General features: G+C 39.5%; 1 protein-coding gene across 2 annotated transcripts in view; it reads right to left on the reverse strand.

Moving 5' to 3' along the window:
- Positions 1-2,700: 2,700 nt before the first annotated feature.
- MARCHF6 (membrane associated ring-CH-type finger 6) overlaps positions 2,701-22,066 on the reverse strand; it is a 46,598-nt gene continuing 27,232 nt past the window's right edge. For both annotated transcript variants that reach the window (XM_054381911.1, XM_054381910.1), the window contains 10 exons: positions 20,186-20,286; positions 19,406-19,543; positions 15,206-15,407; positions 12,697-12,766; positions 10,416-10,597; positions 9,217-9,351; positions 8,060-8,149; positions 6,573-6,705; positions 5,502-5,637; positions 2,701-3,377 (listed from right to left, as the gene is read on the reverse strand). In XM_054381911.1, the coding sequence (XP_054237886.1) occupies positions 3,287-3,377; positions 5,502-5,637; positions 6,573-6,705; positions 8,060-8,149; positions 9,217-9,351; positions 10,416-10,597; positions 12,697-12,766; positions 15,206-15,407; positions 19,406-19,543; positions 20,186-20,286 (1,278 nt within the window). In that variant the 3' untranslated portion in view covers positions 2,701-3,286. The remainder of the gene's footprint in view (positions 3,378-5,501; positions 5,638-6,572; positions 6,706-8,059; positions 8,150-9,216; positions 9,352-10,415; positions 10,598-12,696; positions 12,767-15,205; positions 15,408-19,405; positions 19,544-20,185; positions 20,287-22,066) is intronic.

The raw sequence follows: 22,066 nt of genomic DNA on the forward strand, positions 1-22,066 counted from the left end.
AAAATACCTGCCCCATAGATCTGCCCCAAGGTGGGACAGTTATGAGTGGCAGGGTGTGTGAGAGAATACAAGCAAGTCCCTAGGACAGTGGTCATCTCCAGTGTTTTGGAACTGCATCTCTGAACAATTGCACAATCCTGATAAACTAGTCAAAAAAACAAAGGCATCGTCAACCTGGAAATTCCTGAGACACAAATCATTGCTATTAGGCTTGGGCAAGGTCCTAGCACAAGTCCTTTTCGACACTATTCAATGCCTTCAAGGGGAAGATAAAGTCTCTGAACATAAACACAGACTAGCAGGCACTGTGGCTACTCAAACCCCAGCAGCAGATGCTGCAGCTGCACCAGAGAACCAACCTGTGCTTCTGTGCAGAAATACACAAGAAAAATCTGTTCACCTCAGGAAGGATGACAATGAACCAAGACCATCATGAGAACAGAAGAAGAAGCCAAAAGTAATGACCCAATCCCTATCTCTGAGCAAGCTGTGAGATATGTGAAAGGATTTCAGGGTGAGTACATGATCACATGGCTGCTGATGCTGGGATAATGGGGCCAATATTTTGGAATTAGGAGGCAGCTAATCCCAGCATCTGGGATCCCTGTCTAGGAAAGGGGGAACTGGCAAAGCAACTAAAAACCAGACAGAGGCCCCTAGCCCCTGAAGGCAGCTTCTGTCAGGCATGAAGCAAAGGTACCCCTTCAAGGAAGATGATGTCACCTAGGCATGTGGACCATCACAGAGAAAGGTATCTAGTACCTGAGAGAATTAACTGTGCTGGAGGTGATTTATAATGATCAGAATGACAAGCAGGCACCTTCAGATCCTGATGACCCACGTGGTAGAAGTTCCTATGTAGCATATCATCATATGCCAACCTCTTGTCCTACAAAGGCAGCCAGAGACAAATGGTGGATGAATTGGCTGGCCAGCTCTTGAAATACAAGGGAAGCCTCTCTTCCTTCCTACAGTCTTGTGTTTCAACCATGGAGGACCTGTCCCAGGAGTGTCATCAATTCAAATAGGACATGTTCTATTCCCCACCTGTATGATCATGTATCTCAGCTATTAGAATTACATGCTCCCCTGCCCAAGAGAGAAACGGGGAGGTATTCACCACAAGGAAACCTGTGGTTTTACCTGTGTGAGCGTGGAAAAGACATGACGGAATGGGATGTAAAACCAACTTCAATTCTAGCTGCACAAGTATGAGATGTGAGAGAAGCCAATCAGAAAAGGGGATTCTCAAGGGAAAACACTGCTCCAGTTTCCAGTGGAAAATTCACCAGAGTAGAAATGCTTTTACTTCTGTTCTCTTTAAGGAATGCTCAAGTCATGTTCACAAGAAGTGAGTGATTCTGATCAGGACTGGAGGTGCCCGACAGTCAGGTTTACTGGACTGTGTGGATCTAATGGTGAGGCATGTCAGGCCCACAGGAGTAGAAGGCTGTGGTAGATACTGGTGCACAGTGTGGCCTAATGCTATCAAACTATACAGGGCTAAACCCCACCTATATTTCTGGGTGACAGGGGAATCCCAATAGCTAAGCACAGTGGAAGCTGAGGTAAGCCTAACCAGGAATGAGCGGCTGAAACAGCCCACTGTGACTGGCGCAGAACATCTATGGTATAGACTATACCAGAAGAGGATATTTCAAGGACCCCAAAAGATAGCAGTGGGCCTTTGTTATAGATACTTTGGAGACAGAGGGAAATAAACAGTTGTCCATCTTGCCTGATGTCTCTCAGACCCCTTCGGTGGTGGGGTTGATGAGGGTTAAAGAACAGGTGTCAATTGCTACCATAACAGTGGTAGCACTATCACACAGACTGAGACTCCCTGATTCCCATTCATAGACTGATTCGACTGGAGAGCCAAGGGGTGATCAGCTCACCTTCAACAGCCCCACCTGGCAAGTGTGAAAGCCTAATGGAGAATGGAAACTGACAGCAGACTACTGTGCCCTGAATGAGGTTACACCAGTGGTAAGAGCTGCCGTGACAGACATGCTCGAGCTTCAATACCAGCTGGAGTCAGAGGTAGCCAAGTAGTACACCACTACTGTACCACCAAAGCTAACTTCTCCTTGCCTGTTTCGTAGCACATTTATTTCCCTGCCCCACAGGCAATAAATGATATGTAATGAATCACTTCCTCAGCCTTATTCCTATAAAAATTCATCATGGCCAATTCTGTAAGGAAAGATTTGTTGTTGTTGATTTTTTTTTTTTTAAAGTAATTGCACAATGTAAAATCCATTGCAATTTGCAACTTTGGTAACTCACAGGAAAAGCTTCCAAGCTGTTTAAGTAAGGACCAGGTCAGAATATTACTTAACACTATGCTCTGTTTCTGTGCAAACATATCAGATGAACTTTATCTCTCTCCTCTTGAGGTCCTAAAAAAACTCTACTATTGATAATAAATTGGCTAGAATTTAAGTTGTGAGCCTATGGAATTTTTCTTGGTACCTTTAAGTGCGTCTGTCATCCAGCCTTAGCAAAGCTTTTACTTATTAATTCAGGAAATCCTGATTTCCAAAGCCAGCCTCTTGCCCCAAACCAAACAGAAAAATCCAGCTGAGCCTCAACAAGTACATCTGAATTCTTAGAAGAGGAAATATTTTTTTGATTTAACAGCAACTGTACAATATTACAAACTCAGACACATGAAAAACAAACAATAGAAAAAATGTACAACGGCTTTGGTGTTATACAAAATAATAAAAAAAAGACTTGACAGCAAGATACATAGTTCATTATGTTCTCACCACAGCCACTTCATTGCTGACTGTAAGACAATTCTCTACTTTTGATATTTCCTGTGTGGCCTTTCCAGTCATGAAAAATCGTACTATATTACTACAATAAGAATTGTTATGAACATCATAAAGTAAGCTCCAGATTTTATAAAAACATCTTGCCTCTTCACACTATTGCTTTGTGGCACATTGTCAACAGAACAGCAGTCCAAAATAAAGTGACAACTAGATTTAATAAATTAATATACTTTTAAAAAGATGTACAATGCACATTCTTTTTAATCCAACATTTTAGGGTGTCAGGATACTTCTATTTACACATATACAGGCCTCAGACAGTGTTGATAACATCAGAAAATGCAGATAAGGAGCAGAGCCTTAACTGCTACCTGCATACTACTAACAGAAGCCAAAACACTGCTGAGGGTATTATTGGGAGAGATATCCAAAGACTGAAGAAAAGTCTGTGAAAAAAAGACATGTAAAGGCAAAGGGAAGGTCAAGATGTTTAGCATGACCGTTTATTCTTGTGAAGACTGAGGTGGAGCTGTTGATGTGCCTTGTTTACCAGACTTTCGTTCGTAATTCACAAGTCGTTGTCCAACAAGGTACCTGGGATTACAGTAAAAGCAGTGAGAAATTAACAAAAGTTAATACAGTTCTGTATTAACAAATCCACTCTATGTCCTTCGATTCAGTAGTTTTCTCATTTTGATAAAAGTTATGCTACAAGTGATCATTCTCCTCTTAATGGTCTTCAACCATCCTCACCTTTTTTCCTGAAAGTGAGTGCATTTCATAATGGAATACAGGCATTACAGTTTGTGTTTAACTTCGGTAATAATACAATTCAGACATATATAAGCTGAATGAAGATATAATGTATAAAAAGTGTGCCTGCATTATTTATATATCCAGCCCCTTTGCCCTCTCAAACATATGTTTAAGAGGATCTTCACAGTGTCTGAAACACTGCCACTTGAACATCTGATTAGCTCTGCTAATGTACTATATGAAAATCACCCTGGTTGGAAAAAGTAATATTGTAAAGAAAGAATTTTTGCAGCTGCTCCATCTTTCTTAAAAGGGGGAGAAAATATCCTGACTCTCTGTCAGGCCTAAGGGCTGCAAGATTCGTTTATTTATATCTATTTCAACATCTCATCAGCTTAGCAGATTTTTCCACATTTCACATTATTCCTTTCCTCCTCTGTATCACTGTTTCAGACTCCTGCTTCTTGACATCTAAATTCCTTTCCCTGCTTCCTAACTGAATGCTGGTTCTACATGTAGCCATGTACACCTAAGATTTCTTGCCCTGGAACCTGTCATTTCCTATCTGTATGCTGGTTCTACACATAGCCATAGGATTTCTTCCCCTGAAACCTGTCATTTCCCTTAGAAACTTTCAACACTGCTCCTTCTCTCCTGGTAACATAACTAAACAACCATCATATTTTTTTGTACATTCTATAATGTCACCAACTCTTGTACATATTTTTAAAATTTGTTACATGAAAGATTTACTTCAGTATATTTCTAAATCATAAATCTTCACAGGCTAGCATGACTACATTTGCTTACTTCCTAAAATGAGATCATTAACTTAAGCTGTACAAATTGTCTACAAGTATGGGTATAGCATTTAACAAGTTCATTTAACATTAAAGTAATTTTCACTTGGATTATTTTCACATCTTTGCATGTAAAGCAACTTGAAACACTAACGTGAGCTAAAATTCAGTATGTGTTCTGTGTGAAAGATAGTAACATTTAGCTCATTTGTATATATTGATACCAGCTATACATACTACAGTAGCTCAAATATTACAGGACCTATTACAAAGGCAGGTGGGGAACAGGATATAAATCAGCTGATCAAACAAAAGGTGTTAAAATATAAATTGGTCTGCTGAGAGTTTATTTAGATACAATTCTTACTGTTTCTACACACTATTAATTTCACATTTGCACTGAACAATGTATTAGTAATTTCCTAACATTTAAGATTCAGAAAAGTTTGTTTTAGGTTTGGCTTCTTTTGCGGTCAGTGGAAAGCAAAACTGTTCTAGGGTAACTCAGGACATGAACACAACAAATGCCTTCTCAATACAGAAGCAGCCTAGAAAGCCTAGTTGCTGGGATCCAACACTTTTTTTTTCTAAAAAACCAACACACACAATAATTAAGATAACACAAACTAATAAAAGAAGATTAACTCAAAATCCCCTTAGAAACTAAGCAGGATAACCAGAAAAAACACATCTGCGTAATATAGAGCAGTAACTAGGGAAAACATCAGAAAATAGTACAAAATTTCCTAAGGATGAACTATCAAATCAACTGGAAGTTCTTTAACAGGTTAATTGTACTGACGACTAGAATGAATAAGAAAAACAGATATGCAGAAAAAGTTGGAGAAACGGTTTTATAAACAGCAGATTGAGACATGATTTTACTTTCAGATATGTCCTAATTATTACATTCACTTGTCCTTCAAGACTACAGAGGGGAAGACAAATTAATTTGTTTTAAAACACTTAAGGGAGAGTCTTCCATTCATAAACACAGTTTATTCCTGTGTTTACCTAGCTGAATGACAGACAAAACATTTGCCAAGACAGTTTAGCTCTTCCTCAGAGAAGATTTTCAAAATCCCTTTCAACCCCAAATATCTACAATGCTTGAATTCAGCCTGAAGTTATCACAATTTGAAGTGGGGAAAAAAATACTCACTTGTCATTTTTAATGTGTTCATAAAGGCGCTTGAACTGGCGGACTTGGAAAGAGAGAATTCCCATCAAAACCACCACCATAAGCAGAAAAGGATAAATTCGTCTCTGAACTAGGTTTTGCATTTCAGCAGTAACTCCTGCAAAACAAGACAACCCTCATATAACCTAACATTGTGAAAGCAATTCAATCATTTCTGCTTCTGTACCGGCTTCTATACTTTTTGTTATGCTGTAACATCAGTGGAAGGGCTGTGAAACAACACATCCATTTATCTCAGAGGTCCAACATAACAGATGCTCTTTTTTCAGCATTAATGCTGAAAGCTTCCATTAACACAGTGAAAACACACAGTGAAAAAAACCTTGGCTTACCACCTCTGCTTGCTTATTGACTTCTGTATACCTTGTATCAGAAAAAAGTTGACACTACAGAAGGCTGCATTCAAGTGAGAGATTGAAGAATAAAATGGGACTTCTTGAACATCATGTTAACATAATAACTAATTGGCAAAAGACAGCTCTTGATGAAAAAGCTTAACTATTCTGCTTATTTTCCTCAATTATGAGGGGATAGTAAAGTCTGAAAAAATAAACTGCATTTATAATTTTCATTTTAATACCAAATGAAAAACTTAAAACAAACCCAGTATTTCACCAGTTCTAAGCTTCCTTTAGAAACTGACAAATCAGAAAATATGTCCACAGTTCAGCTTCTCAAAGGAGACTAAAATTAAAGGCTGACTGTCCAAAGAGGAAATGACTTTATCATCCCTTTTCCAAACTAGCTAGACAACTACAGCTCTGCTGTTAGATATTATACAGTCCCTATTCTTGATGTACTCTGCATCTAGTTTATTAAAAAGCCAGTCGGAATGATGTACTGCATTTCTTTGAAACGCCCAAACATTTAAGAAGACACAGCAAACCTTAAGCATTTACACTTGCCTGCAGTACAGTGGGGTTTTGTTGATATTTTTAAAAAATAGTGAAAAGCTTGAAGTTTTATTTCCACAGACATTTATATTGCTCTAAACTATGAGAGGATAAACACGTATTCTAAACGTATACATACCTAATAAAGGTACAACGCCAGAAGCTATGATGTATGGTACACACAGGGAAAGTAACAGAACAGAAATTACGGGTGCCGCCAGTTTATGGATTATGAAGTGTAAATCAATGTTACGAATCCCATTTGCATATACCTGAGAAGAACATGTTAGAAATACAACAGATTAATCAGACAAGCCATACATTTTGCTTACAGCAAAAATTACAAGGTTTTACATAATTCTCCTTCTGAGAGGACACAGGTGTTCCTAATTGGAAGAAAATGATGATGATCACAGTCAAAGAAAGAAAAACTGCACCCATCTACATCACAAGGGCTCCAGGAAGTAATTTAAATAGTGCCCAGGAAAGCAATATAATCTGGAAGTGTGTTGTGACTTGCGGAAGTGGAAGAGGCCAGCTGAAGCAGCATCAGAGCTGTGGATGGCAGTTTTGTGGGTGACTGGGATCATTTTGTGTTGTTGAAAGAGGATCCTGTGTAGGCTAATAGAGCAACCCTATTATATTTGATTACACAGGCAGAAAACAATCTTACTTTGTACTTGGTTGGGCAGACCAGAGCTTCTGAATGTGGAGTCTCTGCCTGAAGACAGGACCTCCACAATTCTTCAGTTTCTACAACTAGTACCAGGAGCTAAGGTCTCAACATGACTAGATCAGTCATGGGAAAACCCACAATTTTCAAATGGCTATTGCATACACCTACACAATGGCTTCTGTCCCACAGCCTGGATGTAACCATTTCTAAGGATGGCTCAGGAGAGTTGACATGTCAGGGCCATAGAGACCATCTGAACTGGAGGGAAGAGCGACGGTATGCATCAAAATGTAAGTAATCACAGAACTAAGACTACATTTCTCCACTGTGACATAAAGTGATCAGTAAATGGTGTAATAAGTGGGGCTGGGTGCTAGATTTAAGCGAGAGGCACCTTTTGTACAGAGCTCAGGGCATGAGCCATAGCTATTATGCATAGTGCAGGACTGAAAAGTTGAGATACTTCATTGAGGTAACAGGTGTAGAAATTAAAGGTTATAATCAAGAAAAAATTACTTCCATCAAAGAAGGCAACAGACCATATGACTCAAAACTGCTCACAGAAAAAGGGGAAGGGAAATGGCGTCTTTTATATGCAGTCATCAATGAGAATCTCTGCAGCTCTGGAGAGGGCAGAAAGTCTCTGTTCTTGAGTGGTGGACATATATAATATCCAGTATTTGGACACATATGATTTCATCTGAAGAAATAATGATATTTCTCAGTTTGATACAAACCTAATAAAACCGCATATATGTAACATTTTCTTGATTTCAGATCTGAAGGTTGTTTTATTGTTAAGCATACATTAATGGTTTAGGCTACACTAGTTGAGTTTTAGTTACTCAAATTACTCCATCACTACAACAGTAACTCCATTTTCTGAGTCACATTAAAAAAAAATTTCAAAATGTATTATACAGATAATTCATATGGACAATTTTTCCTACCTGTTCAATAACAGTTTTCAGCCACCACTGGGGACCCATCAGTGTTATGGCAGCAATTATTTTGGCATGCAGAACTCCAAGAGCCCAGTCCTAATTTAAAAAAAAACCAGATCATTAGCATATACATATTTTTAAACAGTTTGACCAAAGCTTTTAGAGCAACTTGTTAATATTACTTGTAAGTGAAAGATAATTACTTTGGGACATTGTTTAAAAGAGGTGTCACCCGTAAACTCCAAAGAAAAAGCTCTCAATCTCAACTGACATTTGTAAAACACTCAGCTCCCTGGAGCCATGAAAATTAGGTACTACTATTAAACCAAAAGCAAATACAAATGAAAACATTACATTACTGAAAACAAGAAAGCAAGTGAGAAGTATTCTGGTACAAAGTAACTAACACTAGTAACATTTACCTAGAAGTAAGTTATTTTGATTCCTTCAAAAAAAGAAGAGAAACAAGATACAAAGATGCTCACACAAGTCAGGAAACAAGGGATTTTTTTCTTCTTTTAAATTTGAATTGTTGACAATTGATTGGTTTTAGGTTTCTTCAACAAAACCCACCAAAACCAGAATCAAAATATAGGATGGCAATGTAGAATAAACAGTTACAGAACTAGTAATATTTAGAGTGTTAATTTTCTTGAACTGCTTTGGAAATATTTTCTTCAAACAATTAGTTTAAAAACCTCAGCTTGTACTAATGTCTATTGCCCCAGATACAGTCTAAAATTTAAGAAGTTAGTAGAAGTCAGTGTTAAAGTTGCTTCAAGCATGTAACCTTTGTATAACACTGTTTGCTTTTGTGAAAAATGGAAGTTACTCTCAAGTTCAATAGCTCCTTGTTAATTTGGAACACATCTCAAATCCCTCTAATGTGGTATTTTGAAAAAGTTCTACCACCCAAAACTGCACTCTGATGTCATCCCAAAAAGTTAATCTTTTTGTACACAAAATTCCTATGCACACCCCTTTGGTTAAGCTTTGTTTACAGTCCTCACATGCAGACTAGCTGTCTTTTCTCTGACACATAAATATACTCTGCAGGTATCCACTCAAACACCAAACTAATATGAAATGAGAACACGTACTCCTTACTTCTAAGTAAAGAAATACATCAATGGCAGCAGAAGAACGGGAGCAGAGCAACTGACCTGCCAAGGATAGAAGAGAGGTGTTTGATCCAAAGGAACTCTCAAAGGTGCAACGATGACCAGTTCAAACAGAAGACCGAGCAAAAGTGGGACAACGCCAGCTAGCAGTATAGCCACTATTAATGTCTTCATTATCTAAAACCACAAACCATCTAATTAATATATTTCTCAGAGGATTCTTTATTTAAATTTCAAAATATAACTTAAGTTACATAAAAAGGTAATGCTGGAGAAAAAAACCAAAACACCTCAGACCTTTAATTAAATATATATATATATATATAATATATATTAAATATATATATATATAAATATATATATATATATTAAAAATATATATTAAATATATATAAAAAATATATATTAAATATATATATATACACCCCCCCCAGAAAGAACTTTCATTACACACATAGTTTTGCAATAAAAGTTGTTAAGACTGGGTCCTGTTCCACATAACCTCCAGAAAACAGCATGAATTATCTTAAGCTTAAAATTTCCTAAAAATTATGGATATTTGGGAAACACAGTAATACATGAAACACTGCTTTTCTGTCTGTAACACTCCAGTAAGCACAAAAACATGTCCATCACAAGACACCGTTTTTCCTACGAACATTTAGAATCACTATACTTCAGCACAAATCTATTACAGACATCATCAAACCAAAACTAAGATAAAAAGGTGAGACATAACTCAGTTGCCATGGTGAGGATCTGAAGTCCCTGTACTAAAAAAGGGTATTTTCTTTTGTAGTATTAATTTGAACAACACAATGGTCTGGCTTTGGTTTGGCTACTTTGTAGAGACACGTTCATCATCAACGATCAGCTTTACCAGCTTATTTGATAATGCCAAGTTGCTAAATGAGTAAAAGTTAAGTTCCCAGTTATACGTGAAAACAAATGTATTTGAGGACACATCACATGTGGGGATAATACAACATATCCACTTTTAAAGGAAGAAAACATGCATGCATATGTAAACATGTATATGCAAATCTATTTACACTGATTGCTTAACATTGTGCCAAATCACTTCCAAAAATAGTTAGCCCATGCAATAAAAATGTAAGCTGTAAAAGCTTCAAAACGGTCAGAAAAAGTAGTATGCATTATAGAGTAAAATCTGCAAGCAAATTGAAGTTTGTTAGCTACTTTGTTGATAATTTGGTAAAAATTTTTTTCTCAAGACTCACCATGAGAGACCATTCTTTGACCTTCTGAAAAATCACTCTACGACCCTGCGGCATCCAGGCAACAAGCACTGTCACTGCTCGGATAGTTAGCCAACAGACATAAAGACCACAAGCAGCTGTGTACAGTTCATGGATTTTGGCAGCCCCCGTCCAAAATGACATTAACCAGCGGCCAGCAAATACTGAAAATACAAACACTGTTAAACAGAGCAATGCTTTTTGATATATTAAGAAGGATGCCTATTAAAAAAAAAAAATCAAATGTATTTTTAAATATAAATGCACAAATAGCATTCAGCATAAACCAGTGTTTTGGTACCACACCCATAAGGCACGAATGTGTGAAGCACTATGCAAATAGTTACATAGATGATGCCAAATATATATGTACAATTATTATTTTTTCCTTAAAATTTCATCACACCAGCAATGTGATCTGAACTACAGCAAAGCAAAGCACTGAATACTGCACTATTCAGAGCCTAAACACTAATCTTCATAATTGCAAAGGCAATAATGGATTAGTGTATAAACTTGAACTTAAATCTCACGAGCAGTGATTGGGTTATTTCAGCATCTCATAATTTTTTGACACTTATTTATAGGGACTTTCTGAAGGTCTCCTAGAAAAAATGGGAGACTCATTTGCTACATTTTGTATTTTTTAATAGCCTCCGTTCACTAGTATTATAGAAGGATTATTTTATGTACTATTAAAACCATCACAAAATTCAAAACTGATCTCGACATATTATTGACTTTAGGATCATCAATGCAAGGAGGTAAAAATACCATGACACTACGGTATCACAGTATCACAGTATTTCAGAAGTTGGAAGGGACCTCAAGAGATCATCAGGTCCAACCCCCCTGCCAGAGCAGGATCACTTAGGGTAGTCTGCACAGGAATGCATCCAGGTGGGTTTTGAAAGTCTCCAGAGAAGGAGACTCCACAACCCCTCTGGGGAGCCTGTTCCACTGCTTTGTCACCCTCACTGTAAAGAAGTTTCTCCTCATGTTGAAGTGAAATCTCTTATGTTCTAGTTTGAACCCATTGTTCCTTGTCTTATCACTGTGAATCACTGAAAAGAACCTGGCTCCCTCCACTTCACACCCACACCACAGATATTTATAGACATTGATCAGATCCCCTCTCAGTCTTCTCTTCTCCAGACTAAACAGCCCCAGGGCTCCCAGTCTCTCTTCACAGGGGAGATGCTCAAGTCCCCTAATCACCCTTGTGGCTCTCTGTTGGATTCTCTCCAGCAGGTCTCCGTCTCTCTTGAACTGCGGAGCCAAAAATTGGACACAGTATTCCAGGTGTGGTCTTACCAGGGTGGAATAGAGAGGTAGAAGAACTTTCCTAGACCTGATGGACACAGCTTTCTTGATACATCCCAGGATCCCATTGGCTCTCTTGGCCACAAGGGCACATTGTTGTTCCATGGAGAACTTGCTGTCCACCAGCACTCCAAGGTCATTCTCTGTGGAGCTGCTTTCCAGCAGGGCAGCCCCTAGCCTGTACTGGTGCCTTGTTGTTACTTCTCCCCAGATGTAGGACCTTGTACTTGTCCTTATTAAACTTCATGAGGTTTGCCTGCACCCAGCTCTCCAGCCTGTCCAGGTCATGTTGGATGGCTGCACAGCCTGAGGGGGTGTCAGCCAACCCCCCCAGTTTTGTATCATCAGTGAACATGCTGAGGGTACTCTCAATCCCCTCATCCAGGTCGTTGATAAAGGTATGGTATCCAGGTTATAAAATTCAAGTGAGTTTAAATGTCTCCATTTATTTAAAATTATTTTTAAAACTCTACACAGTGTTTTGCTTTGGTTTAAGTACTTGTACATTTGAGAAGCAGCAGGCATGTTACTTGAAGGTCTCCTAGTGACCTGTTGCAATGAGACCTTCAGAATATTTAATGAAGACACTGTAAGAGACCTGGTAACAACCTATGTATTTTCCTTCTCTAAATGGTAAATCAGGTGCAAGAGTTTCAATTCTTATTTCCTCTCAATTCTACTACAATGATTGTCTCAACACTTGGGAGTCCTGCCCTTAAAAGAAAATTTTTCTATAACAAAAATGAAATTTCAATCTCTGTCATTTGAATACAATTATTATAATCTAGAATTTAAATTATTTGAGGATATAACGTTAAAAATTAGACAATTACCCATGTTTTCTCCTTTTAACTTTAAACAATGTTTTCAAAACATCTGCCCTTGTTCAGTATGGTAACATGCTGGGCTCTTTTCTATTGAAGTTTTATGATAGACTTACCTGGTAAGGTAAGGCAGATAAGACTAGCGATCAGTAATGTTATGCACATAAAAACAATCAAAAGAAATATCTGAAATAAAAAAAAGAAAAACAGTTTCAAGCAAGTTACTGAACCAAAGCAAAACCCCACAACCCAACAGAAACACACAAAAACCGAAACAAACTACGAAACAAACAAACAATTATCCCAGAAAAGCAGCTAAGCTAGAGTGTTCAAATACTAACTGAATAAATCAGTGATAAGAAACCTATTCAAAGTACATGCAGCACACCTATGGTGTTGTGTATTTCTTGTAAGATTTCAGATCAGCTGTCACAACAGTAAAAATTAACCTCTGAATCTAGAATGAATGAAAGTTTTTGTTATGTCACGTTAAAAAAACCCTGAATGGTTACTAGCTGTGCATCTCAGATAAGCAAGACAGTGGTTTTAGAATTAGGAAAACCTTGCTGAGAAAATTCTTCCAGATGTCCTCAGGTTTATGTGACCAGCAGCTGACAGCTAGACTGGTGGCTCCTTAGTCATATTTACATCTCATCAGAGAATTCTCAGGTAGTTGACTTCTTTAAATATTTGAATGGTCTCAAGCATTACGTACCATGAAGATCTGCTTCACTAATCCTCATAGCCATGAAACAAGCAAGCTTACTATGTGAAAACTAACACCTTAATACAATAGACTTCTGAGAGAAGATGGAATCTGTAATGCATTTTCCTTGATGAGACTTTTGGAGACCATGTAGATAAGTCTCATCTCTAAGTTAGGATCTTCGTCACTGCTTAATGAAAGGAAAATCTTGTGATTTTGTAGATGTTATCCTGCAGGAAGTGATACGATTCCACAATACCCAGCTGCTTGCCAGGTGACAGCCACATACCCTTTTTCACACAGTATACCGTCTTTAGGGTTAGAGACCCCAAATGACAGAAAGAAGAAAACCAGAATAGCTGACAACTGGACAAAGAAACTTCTCAATAGTGCAGAATGCGTGGTTGACTTGCTTTAACCTAAACAGTAACCAGGCTGCTAGTCACTTGTATCACAGAAACAGCTCTGAGAGGGACCATAATACATGCAGAGTCAAAGATATTACAAGGACAGCTCTTCTCTCTCCAAAATTCCACATCAAAAATATTATTCCAAAATGGCAAATGAGCTACAATGAGGACTCAGTCCAAGTGAAAATGTCACAAGTATCATATCTGCTTTTAAAATAATGCTATAAAGTCTTATCTGAATTTTCAAATGCCCAACTAATGTCTTCTGCAGACTACCTCAGTTTTCAGCTGGATCAGTTTCCTGTTCCAGCTCCCTGTCTGTTCTAGCACAGGCATTCATGCTAAAAAGGCAAAAAAGGAGCAGCAGTTACCATGGAAAGAAAACTAGCACCACTCCTTTCAGCAGTAAGGGCATATTTATGCTAGACTGAATTGGTCTCAGAGTATGCTTTGACTTCCTGTTACGACCAAACTCAGGTAGCAGTAGCTGCTATGAGATGGGCAAATTCATTCTGCTTTTCTAGCCTATCATCTCTGAGCTACTTCCACTGTTTCCTCTACAACGGTGCTGTAGCACATAAATCCCTGTAGAAAGACATTTTAAAGGGTAAAAACAGCAGTGGAGGGGATAAACTCCACTCCCCACCCTGCCTCCAAAAGCCCCAACTTCAAACACTCAGAAGTTCAATAGCTGTGAAAGTGTAAAATATATTCAAATTTGGTTACAGTTCTGAGATTTCTAGAGAAAAAGAGCATTTTACTTTGTACTTTGTAATGAAAATTCTGGTGAATTTTAAGCATTCTAAGGAAACTTCAGCAGCAAACCTACACCTTCTACCTTTAGCCATTACTACCATTCTTGAGCTACACCTGATACCATTGTAAATGAGCTGTGTTTAAGTTTGTATTTGATTAACTCCAAGTTCTAGTAACAACAAAACAGTTTACCTAGTTTGACATATATACTATTCTATAAAGTTCAGCATTTGCCAACAACATTTAATTACTAGTGGTATGGATTGAGATCTTTCAGGTATTAACTCCTTTCTATGTTTAGTATAGATGTGCTAGAAGTTCTCAATTTAATTTCTGAACAAAACAAAACAAGTTTAAAATACACTTCAGCTAGAAGGCTGACATATGCCCTCTTGAAAGCTGTGCCTTGTTAGAGATACTCCTGAACTACCTGTTTGCTGGGAGGTTAGTATATTTCTCTCCATCACTATCCAATAGGCAAAGAGATGTGAAAATGCACAATACACAGCATACACAAGATCTAAACATAAAACGGTAATTGAAGGTTGTAAGTTAGGGAGTGAGGGAAGGCTGTATGTAGGAGTAACTGACAGTCTATTTTTAAAAAAGATGCAAACTACAAAGCAAAACCAACATGACCCACCATTTGACTCTTCATAATAGGTGGGCCAAATCTTTCTCATAAAAAAAAAAAAAAGATACCCATTTTTCAAATGTGTTTCCCTTTTCTCTTAACATGTTGGGTATACATACCCTAAGTGGGAATTTTAAAGGCCTGCGGTAAGGCTGGAAACCCACAGGTCCTCCTTGTTGAAGTATGGCTTGATGGGCTGCATGAAGACCTTCTCCCACAACTGGAATGGCGTTATTATTGCGAGCATGATGGTTGTTAGGCTGCTGGTTTGCATTATTTTCATTCTCTTCCTGGTCACCAAGTAGGTAAGAATGGAGATCCCTGTCAACAGTTAAAATTTCATATTTGCTCTGCTTGATATTAAAGACAATCTTACAGAAGACAGGTCTAATCAGAGTAAGTACTTATACTCACAGTAAATATTGACAGAATCTTGATATAGTAAACTATTTTCTGATAATGCATCCTAAACACAAGAAAAATGCTAATGTGGATGCAGATTAGAACAGTGGTGTGGCAGTTTAGGCTGGGTGCCCTCTGCCACTGCCACATAAATTACACCTCTGGTGTCCCGGGTGCCCACCCAATAGGGGTGGACACAGGAAACGACGTATTTCTACCCATAAATCCTACGCCCTCTAAGTCCATCTGCAAAGCCATTCTCTTCCTCTTTCTTCCCTCTCTGCTCCCATGGGAGATGCTTTCTCTTATCGGGTAATGCCGGGGCAGTATCCTCAAGGCCACTTAGGCCTCTGTCTAGGCCTAATGCCAGGAGGAGAATGGAAGGGGGGCAGTCTCAGACCTGGCCAGCCTGAGACTCGCCTAGCAGTGGGAGAAGGGGGGAAAGAAAGAGCCCTGGGGGTTTTGGGTAGACCCTCAGGTGAGAGGAAGGGAGGATAGGGAAGCCTTTGGGAATTCTGTGAGGGGTTCTGTATGCTTTGGGATACTCTTTGGCACTATCCTTTGTAGTTTTCTGTAGCTTCACCAATCGCTTTTCCATTTAAACTTTCCATCGCTCTCCAATCCGTTTGTGTGAGTCTCATTCTTTTGTCCTTTCGGGGCAAGAGAGGATCTGTCTGGCCCCAAAACAGTACAGATTTTTGGTAGCAGAGGATGGTTCCTGTGCTGAACTCTGCAAATTGGATTGGAGAAGTGCAGGGGTGGAGAAGTTAAAATGGATATCTGGGCGTTGTTGGTTTTGGTGGCTGGGCTCAAGGCTTTGTGCTGGGGCGACCATGTGGGCATTTTATGGGTTCCAAGGGGACACCCTGGTGCGTGGCTGTGATGTAGAATCCCGTCTGCTGTTCTAAGGCGGCAGCGGCGACGCTACAGCTACAGGCATTGGGGAAAGCTTAAGAATGCGGTGCCTGTCCCTTTCCCTTTTGCTCCCCGCGGCACCAGCGGCGAGCAGAGAGGCGCGGAGCTGAGGAAGGGGGAGGGACAGTCGGAAGCAGACCAGGGTCGGCTTGTCCCGCGGCGGTGGGGGCTAGCCGCAGCGGGAGGTGAGCGGTGGCTCCCGCAACTCAAGAAGGCGGGCGGTGGCTCCAGTTCAAAAGCTGCTTCCGAGGGCCCAGGGAGCGAGTGTAGCTTTGGCTGGAAAAGCCGCTCTTGTGGCCTGAGGGGTGGTGGCGGTTTTGATCTGTACCGCGGCTGCAGGGACGACAGCGGCTCTGTCGTTCCGTATATCGGGCAATGGCCGCTGTTATCTCTCCCCTGATTTTCGGACGCGTTCCGAAAATGGCGCCTAGCACCTGGCTCCGCCTCTCTTCTCGGTGGGTTGCGGTGCAGCCACTCCCTCTCCGGGGGAGGGCTGTGTAGCCGGATGCCTCCATGCCTCGGCATGCGTACGCTCAGGGGGAGCAATGTGCCTGCGCGCGGTGTGCATCCGTGTAGCCTCGGGCCGCTGCTGGAAGCGGTCAGCACTGGGCTTGGGAAAGGTCCGTGCAGCTTTGGAAAGTCTCAGCGTGCTGTTGCCTGCAAGGGGTGGAAGGAGTCGAGTCGAGGAGCCTGATTGTTCTGACTCGATTGCTCCGAGGGGTGGAAACGTGCCGCTTGAGTGGATGGAGATAGATGTTTGATTGAGAAGTTATGAGGTTGTTTGCAGGTGGCCAGGATGTCCATCGGATCCACGAAGAGTTCACCGGGCAGAAAAATGAACTCTGGGTTGCTGGGAGGTTCCACAGGATGAGGGAGAAGAGCTGGAATGAACTGGAACTGTTACCTAAGCCCGAAGGAGAGACTCTTCGGAAGGATGCCCAGATGAGGACCTGGACTTTGCCAGACATGTCATCTAAGGATTGTTTCTGATTTGATGATATGTTTTGGGTGCAGGAATTATGGGTATGAAATAAGGGGTGCAATGTGGCAGTTTAGGCTGGGTGCCCTCTGCCACTGCCACATAAATTACACCTCTGGTGTCCCGGGTGCCCACCCAATAGGGGTGGACACAGGAAACGACGTATTTCTACCCATAAATCCTGCGCCCTCTAAGTCCATCTGCAAAGCCATTCTCTTCCTCTTTCTTCCCTCTCTGCTCCCATGGGAGATGTCCTCTCTTATCGGGTAATGCCGGGGCAGTATCCTCAAGGCCACTTAGGCCTCTGTCTAGGCCTAATGCCAGGAGGAGAATGGAGGGGGGGCAGTCTCAGACCTGGCCAGCCTGAGACTCGCCTAGCAGTGGGAGAAGGGGGGGAAGAAAGAGCCCTGGGGGTTTAGGTAGACCCTCAGGTGGGAGGAAGGGAAGATAGGGAAGCCTTTGGGAATTCTGTGAGGGGTTCTGTACACTTTGGGATACTCTTTGGCACTATCCTTTGTAGTTTTCTGTAGCTTCACCAATCGCTTTTCCATTTAAACTTTCCATCACTCTCCAATCCGTTTGTGTGAGTCTCATTCCTTTGTCCTTCCTGGGGCAAGAGAGGATCTGTCTGGCCCCAAACCAGTACAAGTGGGAATACAGCCACAAAGAAAGATCAGTTACATGTTTGACTGCTTCGAAAATAACATCTGGTATTAAAGTTGTGCATATAAAAGAAAAATTGAATCAGTATTTCAATTTGTGTAAGCAGGCAGCTCAGTTGATGGCATTTACCTTACTGCTACAAGTTTTATTGGAAGCAACAGTCTTCAAAGCTAAACTGAGTCAGGGAAAGTCTTTCAAGAAGATTTTGAATTGCTCATTTTATAAGAACATCAATTCCAGGAGGACTAAATCTACTTTTGAAAGTATTCTATTGGTATTTCCTGCATATATCATTAGCAAATAGATATTTAAGTCTGATTAAAAACCCCAAAAACCCAATATGAACATTAAGAGTTAATTTTCCTCAGCTTTAGTAGCAAGATGCATGCAAATACTCTATTGACAGACAATTGAAACATTTTTACATTGCTAAACTGTAACTCCTGGAGATATTTCACAATTGTTCTTAGCAGCTGCCTAAGTGGAGAAAGAAAAGCCACTTCTATCATCATCATCTCTGAAATTCTCTTCTTTCATCATACTTAAACACGATGAAAACATAGACAAATTAATTTAAAAAGAAGTTTTCAAAATGTAAACTAAGAGAACATGGGTGGACAGAGCTGTTATGAGAAGCAAAAGTAAGTATTTTGGATTGTAGTACAATAAAATAAAATATTTTATTGATTTTTTCAGTCTCAGACATATCTCAGGAAAAAACAGATCTTCATCCTAATGGCACAATCCATAATGAGTAAGACATGGTGGGATAATGCCATATACATTGAAGTCACTTTTAAAACTTTATAGAAACAAAAATCAACATTCATTCTTTTTTGGTCTACCTGGTCAAACACCATATGAACTAAAAAATAACTTCAAGTGCTAAAATTCCACCTGTCTGCCTAAATTAAAGGCAGACTTTGTATATTTTAGCTGACAAAGATAGAGTTTTAGTCTTCTTTAGAGACTGAACTTTTAATTTTAAAATCCACAGTTTAAAGATATTATTTTTTTTCAGTTTAACATTCTAAATATTTTTTTCTCTTTTTTTTTTGTAGTAGGAAATACAAGATGTGCACATGAATTTTACTTAGATGGCTCATGCAAACACTGCGCTGACACTTAACCTCTAATTTTTCAGTATAATAGGAACTTAACAAGCTGTTAGTCATACCTCTATAGTTTTGTTTTTTTTTTTTTTACTACAGTGATCTACGAAATCACTAAAGAAGTTTGTCATCACGTTTATCTGTAAAATAGCTATTACAGTTACTTGTTAGGGTAACTCCCCTGAAAGCATGGGAAAAGGCTAAGCTGGATACAATGCTTGTGGTTGATTTTGGCTTTCTGTACTTACAGCAAGTACCCAGCAGAAACTGTCCATGCTCGCACAAGACCTTTCAACCACTGTCGGGTATGTCCTTGTTCTAACAAAGCTGGAAGCACCACCTGAAGTAACAGGAGCTCTAGGGAAAGTTCACTTACTGGAGCATCACTAGAAACAATGGCAAGAGCAGGAAATCAAACATAAGGAACATTCTGACAGTAATCTTTTACACTGAACCATACTAAGACCACCACAACAAAAAACTATATTGGATGCCAACAGGAAAAATTCTTAGGTTTTTGTAAATATTTTTCCTTACATACAGGTCCCTGAGTGTTTACAGACCTAGGTGCACAAGAAATGTAAGAAAACTGTCAAGAAAGAAGAGCAAACCACATTCTCTGATTTAATCTACTTGCTTCTAGCATTGCTGTTTCGATTATTATTTAGAAACAGAAACAATGCTATGACTATAAAGATATGCAGCTACAGATATTCTTTTATTCCTGAAGCAGCGATAATCAGGAATGAATGTGAAAAAAAAACATGGCAACAACTTCACTATCAAAAGCTGAATGGGAAGTGTTTTGAAGGTGTAGAAAGAACGTAAAAAAAAAAATTACAAAAGTAATACAGAATGCCTATAAGCTGTTCTTAGTAGCTTTTATTTTTCCCCCACAAACTGGATGATGTATCCACATCCTTTATCTGTTTACTTTCCTAGAGCAATGAAATCAATTGAAAAGACACAAAATACTTCCTCCAAAGAGGAAGACTATATAAATTACCTTTTTAGAATTAAATGCTTACCTGTAGAGCATAACATTATATGGAAGAAAGTTAGGCAGGAGATACTTAATAATGCGTATGGGAAGCCAGAGCATGAGCAGTACAATTGATCCAAAGACAATCTGCAACAAGGACGTTAAGTAAGTTAGTCCAAATAGCAGAAATAACCAAATGCAGTTTCCCACTCATCTGTCTGACATGTTTCCTATATGTGGTAGGGTTAGCCCTGGCTAACAGCCAAATGTCTACCCAGCTGCTCGTTCATTCCCCTCACTGGCTGAATGGGGAGAAAATAGAAGAAAGGCAAGAAAACTTGACTGAGATAATGATAGAGAAAGGGAAAGCTGTGTTTGCAAGCAAAACAAAAAGAGGAATTCAGTCACTACTTCCCATCAGAAGGCAGATGACTAGAGCCTTCCTGGAAAGCAGAGGCACAGCAAGTGCTAATGGCTGCTGAGCAAGACAAATGCCATAACCACAAATGGCATCCTTCCCTCCTCCTTTCCCTCTCAGCTTTCACTGCTGAGCACAATGTCATACGGTATGGAATACCTATTAGGTCAGTTTGGGTCAGCTGAACCAGATACTCTTAACTCCCAGCTTATTTGTTGGAGGGGTGAGCAGGGCAGACAAGGAAAGAGGAAAATCCTTGACCTTGTGCAAGCATTGTTCAGTTACAGCCAAAACCAGTGTGTTAGCAACACTGTTTCAGCCACCAATACAAAGCATAGAAGGCCAAGGGTTGCAATGAGGAAAATTAATTCCATTGCAGACAAAACACTACAGGTACGATGGCACTGTGGCCACAGTTCTACCTACTTCCCGCACCCACAGCACTAGCACTGCTAATTTTGGATTCCTCTCTTGGTGGCTGAATTTTCAAGTTCCTTGTAGGCACCTGGAAGATCTTTCCATTTCTATCTCCTCACATCTTTAATTAGCTGAAGGATCCAAATTTACTTGGGGAGATCAGGTGCATAAAAACCATGCACTGGTTCCTTAATTAACCAGGTTAAAAATTAAGTACATTTTAAACATTCTTAACTTCATACACCACAAGAGACTAAGAATGCAAAAAAGATCTGTTTAAATACAACCAAAGAACAACCAAATCCCAGTCTTCTTGAAACTTAATAGTCTGTTCTATACAAGAAATTTCTTACAAATACTGAGAAAGAAACACAACTTGAAAACCATCACTTTTTTTGCAATGGTAAGCTGTGAAAAACCACCATTCTGAGGCTCATATTCTAGCACGAAGCTGGTAAAATCTGAATTAATTAGTTAAGCGAATCAAACTGTTAAGTTCAAATAACTGTCAGTTCCAACACAATCTGAGAACATATTGCTAAGACCTTTATTAACAAGCAAAATACTTGCTTACATTTAGCTCACTTGCTGCAACTCAGTTTCAGCCAGCATTATGATTATCTACAGAGAAAATACTCTGTGAAGGATGGACAGGTCAGCTCCTTTCATGTACTGAAGGGCTCTCTAATAGAGCAAAAATGCTTCTACGAATTTTTGCTGCTCAAAGCACTTCCGGTGTATGTGTACAGCATGTCAAATAACAGTTTCTGGTGTATCAATTTTTACAGCAGACGTGACATTTATGTTAAGACAAACTGAAACTCTTTCCTCACTGTATGCTAGGCAGACTTCAGACAAAGAAGCAAAAGGCAAAAAACGTTCATGATAATCTGGAAACAGACAACACTGGCTAGATGAGCATAATCTAACCCAAAAGTTAATTAGAAAGTTATCCTATCCCTGCTGCACTATTTAAGCCAAACTGGAAGCACAATGTTTAATCCAATAACTAAGTGCATCAATCGATTTACAATATCCATGATAATAAACATGTCTGAATACACAAACATCTCCCGTGACTTTGCATAAGAT

Source organism: Indicator indicator, chromosome 6 (assembly GCF_027791375.1).
Source record: "Indicator indicator isolate 239-I01 chromosome 6, UM_Iind_1.1, whole genome shotgun sequence".
Lineage (NCBI taxonomy): Eukaryota > Metazoa > Chordata > Aves > Piciformes > Indicatoridae > Indicator > Indicator indicator.